Genomic DNA, 14,006 nt, shown 5'->3' with positions numbered 1-14,006 from the left:
AGCCGGGCCGGACCCCAGCCCCGGGGCGGGCGAGGAGGGGCGCACGGGCGCGACAGAAAGGGGGGCGCGCTGCGGATGGCCGAGCCCGGCCCGCGGGGGGGGTGAGGTCCGCGGTCCCCCCGCCCTCCCCCCAGCCCTCGCCCGCCCCCTCCCCGGCCCGCTCGCCCTCCGGGGCGGTGGGGCATGGCCTGAGGGTCCCCCGTGTACCGGGGGGGTGGGGGGTGGGGGGAGGGGGGAGGGGCCGCGGGCGCCGCCGACCGGGACTCAGCAGCCCCGCCAGGCAGGTAAGGGCACGGGGCACCCCAGGGGGTTTCTGGGGTAGGGTGCAGCTGCGAGAGCTGGGGTTGCGGGAGAGGGCGGGGGCGCCCCGGATGTCCTTGGCCTGGCGCCGGCTCCAGCCTGGGTGTGTATGGGGGGGGGGAGTGCGGGTGTGGAAGGGAGCGTGGCCCCTACGGGTGGCATCAAATTGGGTTGTGACCCAGTCCCGGGTGCCCCGTCCTAGATAGCATCCTTGCTGGGAGGGTGTGCCCCATCCCCCACGTGCTGCGCCCCCTAAGCCGTACTGGTTGGTCTCTTCAGGGCCACCACTGGGTCCCGGTTCCCGCCTCCCAACCCTGTTCGGCCACTCCCCCGCCTCGCCCACCCTGGCGAACCTGAGCCCCTCCCCTAGGTCACCCTGGTGCCCCAACCCCTCCAAGCCCAGGGTCTGGGCCAGAGCATCCTACGCCGCCTAGACCCGCCGCCCCTTACAGGCGTCTCCAGTTCCTTCCCACTCGCGCCTCGCGTGTCCATTGCACCTCCGGTCCCTTCTCCGTGGGTCGGCGCGCCCCCTCTGCTCCCGCCCCCAGTCCCAGCTCCCTCTCTGACCTGGGGCTGTCCCCTCACCAGCCTTCCTGCCTCAGCCCCAGCTCCCGCCTTCCTCAACCTCCATTCATTCTCCCGGGGCCCGGCTCCTGGCCACGCCAGCCATCCCCTGTCCCCCCGCAGCCTCGCAGGGCACCCCCTCTCTCCCCATCGCCAGCTCCCCCCGCCCCTTGCCGATCCCTCAGCCCGTCTCGGTACCAGCTGCGTGCCAGCTATTCTTAGCCGCCGAGCTTTTGATTCATGCCGCCCCGGCGGAGTGTGCCCGCTCCCTCCCTGAAGGCCGGAGGGGGAGGGGCCCGAGCTGTCCTGGGTGTTGGGGCAGTGGAGCCCGCGCTCTTGGTGCCTGGCCCATGCTGACCTTTCATCCCACCTGCCACCGGTTCCTGTAGAGCTGAGGCTGCAGAGGGGATGTCAGCCAGGGTCAGCCGAGGGGGAGTGGCTGAGGTCATACTGCCAGGTGGTATGTGGTGTAGGGCGGTCAGAGGATTGAACTGGAGGCCCGGAGTCTCCTCCGGAGCCCCGCAGGTTGGGCAACAGGGCCAAATGGGGCGTTGGGACTTCGGAGCTCGGGCCCCACGAGGGGGAGGGGTCCTCAGCCCGCGGTTAGATGCCTGCTCGCCTACAGTTCTTGGAACTCTCTTCCTTAAACATTTCGTCTTTCCTTCCCCAACTCTCCTCCCCCCAGCCCATCCCCACTCCCCCAAAGTCAGCAGTACCCTCCACTGCTTCCCATCTCCATGGCAACGGTGCAGGAGCCGGGCCTGGTGTGGGGTGGGAGGGACCAGACCAGACATTCTGCTTTCCGGTTCTAGAGTGGGGAGTGGGGGGTGGTGAACAGGAGAGAAGAGGACCGCATTTGGAAAGGAGCCACCCCTCAGGAGGCCACTTTGAGAGTGTTGACCCTCCCCACCTCCTGGTCCCATATGGCTGCAGTTCACTTCTTAGCCCTCTCCCCAGCCACCCCACCCAATCCAAGTTCTCCTCGGTGGAGGCAGCAGTACCAAACAGTGCCAACCCACCCACCCTGCTGTGCCAGCCCTGAAACACACCTACAGGTCACTCGCAGCAGCCCACGCCCACCCAGGCCACCACGGCTTGTCACCTGGACTGTTCCGCCTCCACCCACACATCCTCTTCATATGCCCCAGTAACCTCTCATAGGTCCCCTGGGTACAGCTCGGGGGAACTTCTCTTTTCTGTTCATCCACCCACATTTGTGTCCCTCGATCCCCTCCAGGGACAGCTCATTCCCCAGCAGCCCTCCAAACGTGGTCAGCCACACTTCAGTGAAGTCACCAGCTCTCGGGCACCTCCTGCTGCCCCAGGCTCAAAACTCACACCTCCATCTCGCCTTTACTATAAAAGTCAGTCTTAGCCTCCCTGGGGTGAAGAGGCCAGGCTCTGGCCAGGAGGGCAGGATACTGGGGTGGATTGGTCCACCTGTCCGTCCTTAGCTAATTTTAGCTTCATTTTCTGTGGCTTGACAAAGTGGGCCAGTAGCTCCCGTGGTGATTCTGTGATTTCTGGGACACACTGGGTCAGAAGCAAAGTGGAGCGCAGGGGGGTGGGGGCTGCAAGCAGGGCCAAGGACAGGGAGGAGAAGGGTGCCAGGAAGGCTGCAGAGGTGGTGTGAGCTTGTCTGTGCAGAGGCCTGAGGGTATGTATGTCTAGTCTCCCTTGCCTCCCAGGGCAGAGGGAACGGGCTTCCACTGTGTCTGTCACTGAGTGATACTCTGAGTGGCTCTCCACTGAGGGTCGTCTTTGCCTTGCCCAGCTGCCTGTGATGCTGCTGTCCCCCGTCGCCCCGTGGCCCCACAATGACCCACAGCCCCGCGACAAGCGAGGACGAGGAACGCCACAGTGCCAGCGAGTGTCCCGAGGGGGCCTCAGAATCCGACAGCTCCCCAGACGGGCCAGGGAGAGGCCCCCAGGGGACTCGGGGCCGGGGCAGTGGAGCACCTGGTAACCTGGCCTCTACCCGAGGCCTCCAGGGACGCTCCATGTCTGTCCCTGACGACGCCCACTTCAGCATGATGGTTTTCAGGATTGGCATCCCGGACTTGCACCAGACGGTGAGTGGCTAATCACCTGTCAGCTGATAGACATATTGACCAAGTCTCTTTTCCCACACCCAATCCCAGCTCCAACTGGACTCTACTCCTTTTCCAACCTACCCTTCACCCTCAGATTCTTGACACAACCTAGTCCTGGCCATCCTATCTCCCACCAGAAATGCCTGCGCTTCAACCCCGACGCCACCATCTGGACAGCCAAACAGCAAGTGCTCTGTGCCCTGAGTGAAAGTCTGCAGGACGTGCTGAACTATGGACTGTTCCAGCCGGCCACCTCAGGCCGGGATGCCAACTTCCTGGAAGAGGAGAGGCTGCTGAGAGAGTACCCCCAGTCCTTTGAGAAGGGGGTACCCTACCTGGAGGTGAGGCCACAGAACTCTTAACAGAAGTCATGCCCCGGAACATATCCACTATGATTCCAAGAGAACCCCAGTGGGCTCTTCAAGATTTCCTGAGAACTTATAGGAGAGAGATCCTGAGTCCAAATCACCAGCTGAGTTGCCTCCTTCCTCCCCTAAGCTCTTTATACTATCAACTGGTGAGGGAATTCCAACTACAGTAGTTATTCTAGAACATTCAGTGTATGTAGGGGTTACTTACAAGGTAGGGGTTATAGTGCAATAGACCTTGATGGCCTGGTACTCCTGGAAAGGTCACCCTACCTAGGGCCATTTCCATGCTAACCCTAAGCTCATCCTGGGAGGAAGGGAGGAACACTGACATTATTCCCCAGCAAGGACTCTAATAACGAATCTGTGTCTCCTCATACCCAACCCCTGGTCTCAGTTCCGCTACAAGACACGAGTCTACAAACAGACCAACCTAGATGAGAAACAGCTGGCCAAATTGCACACAAAGGTGAGTGCCCTGGCATAGACCTTCTCTGGGTGTGCCCCCCAGAGCGCCTTTCCATCACCTTCATAGTCAGTATTTCCCCAGCAGCTCTCCCCTCTGCCAGCCCCTCAGTTACGCCAAGTCCTCCATTTAACTTTGAATTCTGTTTGGAGACACCCATTTATCTCCATCATAACCCCTCCCACTTCCCTTTATGGCCTCCCCTGCCCAGGGCAATGCTATCTGCTTGGTGTGTGCATTTGTAGGAGGGGTGGTGGAGGTGGTGGTGGTGATGGTGGTGGTGGTGGTGATGGTGGTGGTGATGGTGGTGGTGGTGATGGAGGTGGTGGTGGTGGTGGTGGTGGTGCTGGTGGTGGTGGTGATGGTGGTGGTGCTGATGGAGGTGGTGCTGGTGGTGGTGGTGCTGGTGGTGGTGGTGATGGTGGTGATGGTGGTGGTGATGGTTGTGATGGTGGTCATGGTGGTGGTGGTGGTGGTGGTGGTGGAGGAGGAGGAGGAGGAGGAGGAGGAGGAGGAGGAGGAGGAGGAGAAAGAGGAGGAGATGCATATGTGGAGGCCAGAGGACAGTGGACAATTTGGGGAAAGTCCGTTTCTCTTTTCACTATCTGAATCCTGGTAAAGGAACGCGTGGTCAGACATGGTGGAAAGCACCCTTATCTGATGAGCCATCTCATTGGCCACACCTTACCTTTAATACAGTCCTTTACTGGTCTGAGGCTCACCATGTAGGCCAGGCTAGCTGACCTGGTTGCCCCAGGGATATGCCTGTCTCCACCACTCCCTGTACCCGGATTTCAAGTACACACCATCACCCCTAGCTTTTTCAACGCAGGGTCTCACGCTTGCATGACAAGCACTTTACTCCTAGCTCTTCAGCCCATCTTTAACTCTGCCTTCTCTGCTCAGAAGCACTTAGGGTTCTGCCTGGGTAGCATTTCATAGACACCCACAGTTCCCTGCTCCTATACCTCCATCAAGCACACACTCTGACTTTCCTTTCCAGCCACATTTATTCTGTTGGGTGCTTTCCCTCCAGACCTTGGGTGATATATCCCCTGTGTCTGCCCTGGTCCCTAGGAGCTGGGAGGAAGTTAGCAGGCTGATGTGGCCAGAGAGAAGCAATTCTTGACATTTAGTGGGAAGAAACTTCCTTCTTTTTTTCCTCCCCAAAGCTTCTCTGTCCCACACCGCCCATTCTCCTCTCCTCTGTCCACACCGTCCACTCTCCTCTGTCCCACACCATCATCTGTTCACATCTTTCCTTCCCTTTGTGCCTTCTCCCTCCCTCCGTCCCTCCCTCCCTCCCTCCCTCCCTCCCTCCCTCTCTCCCTCCCTGTGCCAGCCACTCTGGAAGCCAGTGGCCATGTGCAATTCCACTGTGTCTTTTTTTAGATTTATTTTATTTTTAATTTTGTATGTGTATATGTGTGGGTATGTGCATATGAATGGATGTGATCCAGGAAGCTAGTAGCATCAGCCCCCCCCCCCGCCCCGGTGTTGGAGTTATCTGCCATTGGTTGGTGCTGGGAACTGAACTCAGGTCCTCTGTAGGAGCAGCACGCACTCTGAACAGCTAAGCTGTCTCTCTCTAGCCCCCATGATATATATATATATATATATATATATATATTTACTTATTTATTTGTTGTGCATGTCTGGTTTTGGGGTAGAGATGGCATGTTAATGTTACCGATCACATGTGGAGGTCAGAGGAAAATTTGTAGAGCTCAGTTTTCTCATCTCGTGTGTTCTGGGGATCAGACTCAGGTTGGTAGGCTTGGCTGCATGCACATGATATTTTAATTGTTTTCTTCTGGATTGGATGTGGAACCAGTAACAGTAGGGATGTATTCCTTTAAGAACGTGTGTAACCAGGGTAGATTTCAACACAGTGCACAGCTCCCCTTTGTCATGGGGCTTTTACTGCTGTGAAGAGACATCATGACCACAGCTACTCTTTCAAAGAAAAGCATTTCATTGGGGCTGGCTTACAGCTCTGAGGTTTAGTCCATTATTGTCATAGCAGAAAGCATGGTAGCACACAGGCAGACAAAGTGCTGGGTAGATAGCTGAGAGTTCTACACCCCGACTGGCAAGCAAGGAAGAGACAGCCACTGGACCTGGCTCGAGCTTCTAAAACCTCAAAGCCCGCCCTCAGTGACACAACTCCTCCAATAAGGCCACTCCCTGTGAGCCTATAGGGACCATCTTCATTCAAACCACCATACCCTTCTATTTTAGAATATTACTTTTAAGACAGGGTCTCACTACATAGCTCAGGCAGCCTAGAACTCGTCATCTTCCTGTCTCTGCCCCCAAATGCTGAGATGACAGGCACAACCCGCCACACCAGACTTCCTGTTTGCCTTGGGAAGGTGCTGGCTGTGTACTCCCTGGGTGCTGTGTCTGATTGTTGCTTTCTTCACTTGTTCCCAATCTCCCTGATTCCCCTGTCTTTCTTTGTACACGATTCAGACGGGGTTGAAGAAGTTCCTGGAATATGTGCAGCTTGGGACGTCTGACAAGGTGGCGAGGCTGCTGGACAAGGGGCTGGACCCCAATTACCATGACTCAGATTCAGGAGGTAGGAAGAGGTGTGGGCTGTGAAGGACTGGGCTGAGGAGCAGCGTTGGGTAGAGAGGCCAGGGACACACCCCAGCTAGGAGACCAGGGGTGGAGTCTAAGGGCTGGCGGCCCGAAGTTCTGCCTCTGAGGATCTGCTCTTGCCCTTCAGAGACACCTTTGACCCTGGCGGCCCAGACGGAAGGCTCAGTAGAGGTGATTCGAACGCTGTGCCTGGGTGGGGCTCACATAGACTTCAGAGCCCGGGATGGCATGACAGCGCTGCACAAGGCTGCCTGTGCTCGGCACTGCCTGGCACTCACGGTGAGGCTGCCGGAGTCCCCAGATGGGGACCCTTCCTCCTTTCCTGTTTATGTTCAGAAGATCCCTTGTCAGCCAGGTCTGAGGTACACGCCTGCAATCCTAGCGCTCAGGGATCCAAGGGTGGCCTAGGTTACCTGAGACCCTGTCTCACTGCCCTCCAGCCCAAATGGTACCTCTGCGTCCCCACTACACCATCAGATTCTGTACACTGACAGATACACAGTTCCCGCTGTCCGCCTGTCAGGTGGCCCAGCTTAGTGAAGCTGGTTGTGACTCAGCCTCTTCCCTGGGCACTCAGAATGGCCCCCTTCCCTCTGTCCAGCCAGTGTGCACCCTACCTCTGCCTCTCCAAATACCTACCTTTAAGGTTTAAAACATAGAGAGTGAGTTCCTGCTACTCAGGGAGACCATCACCACGCACACCCTGGGTTTGTTCCTGTGTTCATCCTAGCCTAGTCCTTCATCTCCCAACACATCTGTCCTCTCACAGGCCCTTCTCACACCAAAGACACAAAACACACTTCCCCCCAAACAGGTGTGGTGGCGCAAGCCTGGCATCTCAGTGCTTGGGGGGTAGAGGAAGGAGGATGAGGAGGAGTGGAAGGTCAACCTTGACTACATAGTGCGTTTCCGGCTAGCATGGGTGTCATGGGCCTCTCGCAACAGAGAAACAAAATGTGGTTTTCCAAACAAATAAGCCCTATGTGCCCACAAAATGCACAGAGCGAATTTGTGTGCAGTTTTCATTTGTGGTGTGTGTGTGTGTGTGTACAAGTGCATATGTGTGTAACCCACAAGCAGGCATATACGAATGTGACACTCAGAGGACAGCCTTAGCTATTGGTCCTCAGGAATTAGCCACCACATTTCTCCACTGGAGAACCAAGGGAGCTTTCATTGGCGCCTAGGGCTCCCAGTTAGGCTAATCTGGCTGACCAGGAATCCACCTGCCACTGCCTCTCCCGTGTTGAGATTGCAGCCGTGCAACACTTTCCCATGGATCACTGAGATCACACTCAGATCTTCATGTTTGCATGGGCCCTCCAACCCCGTAGCCCTGCCCTTGCGTGCAGCCTCATTTTAAATACTCTCTCTTCTGCCTCTGCCAGGGCACCTGGTCTCTCTTTTGGCACTGGCTACTCCCAAAGATTGAGACACATGCATGTGCACAGGTGCCCCAGTTCAGTGACCCATCCCTCTTAGATCACCCTTTCCCAAAGAGCCCCTTGGTGTAGCCAAACATTGGCATGAAGAATTGGTGTTTATAGCCAGAACTAATGGATACTCATGTACCTCTGTGTGTTTCCAGATCTTTGCTATCAAGTCCCCTAACCACTGGCCACACCAGGGTGTTTAGATTTAGCATAATTAAAATGGAATAAAATTAAAATCACACTTCCGTGGACTCGCTAGCCCCAGTCAGGTACTTATCGCCCCCCTGTGGCCATCATGTTGAATGGCACCACATGTCACTGTAGCGTCCTACCACACAAGGGCTTCTGTGGAGCTGTCTACACAGGGGCAGCTCTCATCACTTGATCTTTTTTTTAAATATTTATTTATTTATTATGTATACAATATTATGTCTGTGTGTATGTCTGCAGGCCAGAAGAGGGCACCAGACCTCATTCCAGATGGTTGTGAGCCACCATGTGGTTGCCGGGAATTGAACTCAAGACCTTTGGAAGAGCAGGCAATGCTCTTAACCACTGAGCCATCTCTCCAGCCCCTCAAAACTTGATCTTAAACTTCGCCTTTTTCACCCTTTCTCTCTTTCCCCTAGAACCCCCACCCTCAAGGAGGCTGTCTCAAACTTGAGTTTACCCCAGCCTTGCCTTTCCCAGGCTTCCTTTTGTGGGTGTCTGTGTAGTGCTCCCACACTTGGTCAGGGGCGTTCTTAAACTTAGACCCCATTCTTACCTGTATTAAAAGGCCCAAGGCTGTGGCCACCCTCCAGTGGCTCACCAACCATCACCCCCTAGAGAAAGGGTGAGCCACATGTCAGAGTGAGAGGGTCCTCTGAGGGCATCTGCCTCGTCTTCTCATTGTCTCTAAAACTGTCACAGGGGCTGGAGAGGTGGCTCTGTCAGTGGAGGGCTATGCAAGCGTGAGGACCTCAGTTACAAGTTCTAGCAAACAAGCAGAAAAGCAGAGTGTGGCGCCACGTGCCTGTAATCTCAGTGCTGGGGAGGCAGAGACAGGAGGATACCTGGGCCTTGCTGGCCAGCTTTTCTTTCTTTTTTTTTTTAAAGATTTATTTATTTATTATATATACAACATTCCTTCCATGTATGTTTACATGCCAGAGGAGGGCACCAGATCTCATTATAGATGGCTGTGAGCCACCATGTGGTTGCTGGGAATTGAACTCAGGACCTCTGGAAAAACAGTCAGTGCTCTTAACCTCTGAGCCACCTCTCCAGCCCCTGGCCAGCTTTTCTATGTGAATTGGTTTGCTTAAGGTTGAGTGAGAGACTCTGTCTCAAAGAATAAAGTGGAGAACAATTGAGGAAGATATTTAGATATTTAATATCGACGCCTGGCCCCCTCTACACACACACACACACACACACACACACACACAAACACACACACACACAAGCATCAGAGCAGAAATGACACAGGTGTGAGCCTGTATGGCCCATTTAAGGCTCACCTCCCTATCAGCGTCTTAGAACTAGAGCTGCCTTCTGTCCTTTCTTCCTGAGTTGTCTGTCCCTCCTTAGGCACTTCTGGACCTTGGGGGCTCCCCCAACTACAAGGACCGCCGAGGGCTGACCCCCCTGTTCCACACAGCTATGGTGGGGGGTGACCCCCGCTGCTGCGAGCTACTTCTGTACAACAGGGCCCAGCTGGGCATTGCGGATGAGAACGGCTGGCAGGAAATCCACCAGGTATCCAGATTCAGTCCCGAGCACTGGGGAGAGCTTGGATACCTGGGCTTTGCAGCATCCAAGGGCTGGGATGCAAAAGAGATGGCAGAGTTCCTTACAGAGAGGAGAGTGAAATAATCAGAGTCCTCACAGAAGAAAAGGTAAAAGGACTCGGAGAATAGATACATGGAGAGGCTGGGTGCTTGTTTCACTTGAAGGGCCAGCCTGGGTATTTATACATTGGAGTAACTGAATGCTTAGAGACAGAAAGTTAATGGCCTGGGTCCCAGAACAGGAATCAGGGCAAAAAAAAAAAAAAAAAAAAAAAAAATAGAAGAGGATGCGGATACAGTCTTCTGTCCTCAAGGGAGAGGGCCTTGGAAGAGTTCAGATGAGGTCTAATCGGGCCTCTCCACTCCCTGTCCCCTAGGCCTGCCAACGGGGCCACTCTCAGCACCTGGAACACCTGCTCTTCTATGGGGCTGAACCTGGAGCCCAGAATGCCTCAGGAAACACAGCCCTGCACATCTGTGCTCTCTACAACAAGGTCAGCCCCAGAAACATCTACCTGCCCCTTCAAAGACATGCTCCACAGTTCACTCAAACCTCCTAGCTCTGCAACCTCTGTTCATTCAGTTTCTACCCACCTGTCCGTCCATCTACCCATCCATCCATCCATCCATCCATCCATCCATCCATCCATCCATCCATCCTGTCTATCCACTCACTTCTCCGTATACCTACCCATTCACCCATCCGCCCACTCACCCACCTATAATCCACCTCCACACCCAGCCATCTACAAACCTATCCACTCATTTACCCACCCACCTACCTACTCATCCACCCGTAATCCAATCATCTTCTGTTGACTGAGGTTTCTGTCCTGCCCAGTTCCCGCAGTTGTTAAGTCCCAAAGAAATCACACAGAGGTCTACATTAGTTATAAACTGATTGGCTCATTAGCTCAGGCTTCTTATTAACTAATTATTATAACTTACATTAGCCCATAATTCTTGTCTATGTTAGCCACGTGGCTTGGTACCTTTTTCGGCGAGGCAGTCACATCTTGCTTGCTCTGTGTCTGGCTTCCTCTGTGTCTGGGTAACAACTGTAGACTGAGTCCTCTTCCCAGAATTCTCCTGTTCTCATTGCTCAGCCTCTACTTCCTTCCTGGCTATTGGCCAACCAGCATTTTATTAAACAAGTACAAGAAACAAATCTTTACGGGGTAAAACCATTGTCCCACAGCACACCCCCCCATTCTGAGCTAATGAGCGGGACAGAAAACCTCAGTCAAAAATCATCCAACTACCTATCCACTCACTTGTCCATCTCTCTGTCTACTCATCTATCTACCCTTCATCCATCCACCTACCCATCATCCATTCAGCTATCTGTCCATCCATCCACCCACCCACCCTTCATCCATCCAGCTATCTGTCATCCATCCATCCATCCATCCACCCACCCTTCATCCATCCAGCTATCTGTCCATCCATCCACCCACCCACCCTTCATCCATCCAGCTATCTGTCCATCCATCCATCCATCCATCCACCCTTCATCCATCCAGCTATTTGTCCATCCATCCATCCATCCACCCACCCACCCATCATCCATCCAGCTATCTGTCCATCCATCCATCCACCCACCCACCCTTCATCCATCCAGCCATCATCCGCCCATCTACCCATCATATTTAATGAGTTTTTCCCCTGTGTCTGGCTCCAAGCTTTATACTGAGCTGCTGGTCTAATCCTAGGTGTTCAGTAAAGTTATGGAGAACATGTTCCCCTGGGATCCACATCTGGACTTGGCTGGAGGTGGCTTTCTGAATGAGGTCAAGACAGCAGGGGCAGATGAGGGGGAAAAGAGTGCTCCAGGAGGGGAGCATAAGCTGTGCAAAAGACAGGCTGCTGAGCAAGGGGGTCCTTTGCAGGGGACAGAGGAATGAGAAGTGTTGTATTTTCAGCAATTCAATTTTGTGGAGGGTCCCCTCTCCAGGAATTTAGGGGAGAGATGAGCTGTAAAACAGAGGTAAGGGTCTCACCAAATGGAATCCTGTCAGCAAGAGCTAAGGCCCCTTTGCCGCCCGAGTACCAAGAGACCCCAGATGAGCCAGGCCCCTTGGAGCTCCAACCTCGGTTCTCCGAGATCCTTGCCCTTGAAGAGCTGCTTGGGGGACTTCAGGGTAGGGAGGACAACACCTGCTGGGATGCTGCTGATCTGCCCCCCCTTCCTCCAGGAAGTCTTCCAAAACAGCCCCAGCCCCTTCTGCCTCCTGAGAACTCTCAGTGCTGGGGATATGGCGGGTATCCAAGTGCCGCCTTGTAGCAGTGAGCAGACTGCTCAACGCCAAGGGAAGACTGGTGTTTCTCAAACCCAGCAATATCGTGCTGGCATTTCCTTCCCGCTCGCCTCTGCTTTCTCTACTGCTCCTCATGCAGGCCTCTGGGCCAGGACCTCTGACTGGGAGGCAGGTGCTTTGATGGAGAGAAAAAAAGACCTGGCCCCACACAGCCAGGAAGACCCTGGCTCCTTCCACTTTCTGAGACTTCGTCCTCCCTGAAAAGGCACTCATGTCAGCTGATTGGAAAGGATGAGTGATTGTGTACATGAAGTATTCATCCCTAGAATACAGCCATGATAATAATTGTTATTATTAGTATCATCACCAGTGTCAATTGCCAGGATGTGGTCAGAAGGCTGACGTTCATCTGAAAGGGAAAATTGAGTACAGAGAATTATACAGCAGCCACTATTCCCCAGAGAGGACCAGATGAGCATATTGTTTTGCTTTCTTCAGCTCCCCCACCCCATTTCCTGCCATCTGTGAAATGGGTCAGTCATGAATATCTTTCAAAGGATCAAGCAGGTGAACACTTTGCTTGCTATCAGATCAAGTAGATGCTTAGCAAATGTGAGTTCATCTTCTACTTTTCACCCCTGTCTTCTCTCTGCTTATCCTAGTCAGCCAGCCACCCATAGACACATCAGTGCACCCATCTACCACACACCTATCCATCACCCACCCATCTACACATTTATCCTCACACACCCCATCCACCCAACAACCCATTCATCCGTCCATCCACCTTCTCACCACCCATCCCCTTCACTCATCCTCATCTATTTACACAACACCAGTGCATCCACCCATCAATACACACACACACACCCATCCACTTACCTACCTATCTACTACCAACCCATCCATCCATTCATCCATCCATACATACATACATACACCCACCCATCCACCCACACATCCATCCACCCACCCATCCACTTACCTACCTATCTACTACCAACCCATCCATCCACCCATCAATACACACACCCACCCATCCACTTACCTACCTATCTACTACCAATCCATCCATCCATACATACATACATACATACATATACACATACACACACCCACTTACCTACCTATCTAGTACCAACCCATCCATCCATCCGCCCATCTGTCTGTCCACCCGTTCACTTTTCCACCCATCCGTCTTCTGGCAAAGGTCAGGTTCCCTAGGCTGTGAGCCTCTCAAGGGTGGGGACAGGATCTGGTAGGTTCTGGTTCTGTTCCAAGCCCCCAGAACATAGTACTTCTTTTACACCCAAGCACCCATTCCTGCACCCACCTATCCATCTATTTATATATCCATCTGTCCGTTCATCCACCTATCTGGGCTGGGTCTGACTGTCACTCCTACTGTCTGTTCCCTTGGCCCTGTAGTTTGCACAGACCGGTCCTAGACTGTGAGTCTGTCTCAAAATGGGGATAGGATTTCAAAGACTGCTCTGTCCCAAGCCCCCAGAAACAGTATCCTTGCTCCTTCTGGGAGATGAACGAATGCACGGCTGACTGAGCGGATGGTGGAGCTGTGGATCTCCACCAGAAGTGTGAGCAGCTCAGGACTGAGAACTCTGGACAGGTGGCTGCTGCTTTTGACAGATTGAATGACTCAACTACTGAATGAATAATTGAGTGACTAGAGCAAATGAGTTTTGATTGACAGCTCCACATTCTCCATCTTTATTTCTTCCAAGTGTATTTCTTGAGCACCTACTGTGTGCTTGGTGCCAGTTCTGGGGATGGGAGATAACTCAGGTGCCCAGGAAAGGTAGAGGAAGCTTTCAGTTGGGTGAATGTTTAAACAAATAATCAGAATCCCATGAGATAAGTGCTACAAGATTCTCCAGGTGTCCAGTGGAGGGAGCTACTCACTAAAATGTGGGCATTTAAACTTGGTCAGACATGGGATAAAGTACGGTGCTGTGAATCACACTGTGATAACCCCATGCCCCTCGAACATGCAAAACATATATATATGACAGCATGGGATCCGTGGTTATACGTGCTTACACACAAAACAACCAGAACGCAAACTGCACTTGCAGGAAGTGATGTTAGCAGTCAGACCCAGACAGACAAACACCAGCATCTGAAGGC

The 14,006-nt window shown here is 53.7% G+C and overlaps 1 protein-coding gene across 11 annotated transcripts in view; it reads left to right on the top strand.

Annotated features, from left to right (window-relative positions):
• The first annotated feature begins 227 nt into the window (after positions 1-227).
• Positions 228-14,006, top strand: part of Shank1 (SH3 and multiple ankyrin repeat domains 1) — a 60,885-nt gene continuing 47,106 nt past the window's right edge. For 4 of the 11 annotated variants that reach the window (XM_050121418.1, XM_050121411.1, XM_050121422.1 and 1 more), the window contains exons 1-7: positions 2,519-2,936; positions 3,095-3,298; positions 3,723-3,794; positions 6,267-6,375; positions 6,526-6,677; positions 9,404-9,571; positions 9,981-10,097. In XM_050121418.1, coding sequence (XP_049977375.1) covers positions 2,682-2,936; positions 3,095-3,298; positions 3,723-3,794; positions 6,267-6,375; positions 6,526-6,677; positions 9,404-9,571; positions 9,981-10,097 — 1,077 coding nt within the window. In that variant the 5' untranslated portion in view covers positions 2,519-2,681. Of the gene's footprint in view, positions 285-2,518; positions 2,937-3,094; positions 3,299-3,722; positions 3,795-6,266; positions 6,376-6,525; positions 6,678-9,403; positions 9,572-9,980; positions 10,098-14,006 lie in introns of those variants that run through there. The other 7 variants (XM_050121417.1, XM_050121415.1, XM_050121412.1 and 4 more) reach the window with 4 other exon arrangements.

The sequence above is a fragment of the Alexandromys fortis genome, unplaced genomic scaffold (genome assembly GCF_014885135.2).
Source record: "Alexandromys fortis isolate MF-2015 unplaced genomic scaffold, M_Fortis_MF-2015_v1.1 scaffold_161, whole genome shotgun sequence".
NCBI lineage: Eukaryota > Metazoa > Chordata > Mammalia > Rodentia > Cricetidae > Alexandromys > Alexandromys fortis.
Note: the sequence above shows the minus strand (reverse complement) of the source record. Positions and strands in the feature narration are given on the sequence as shown.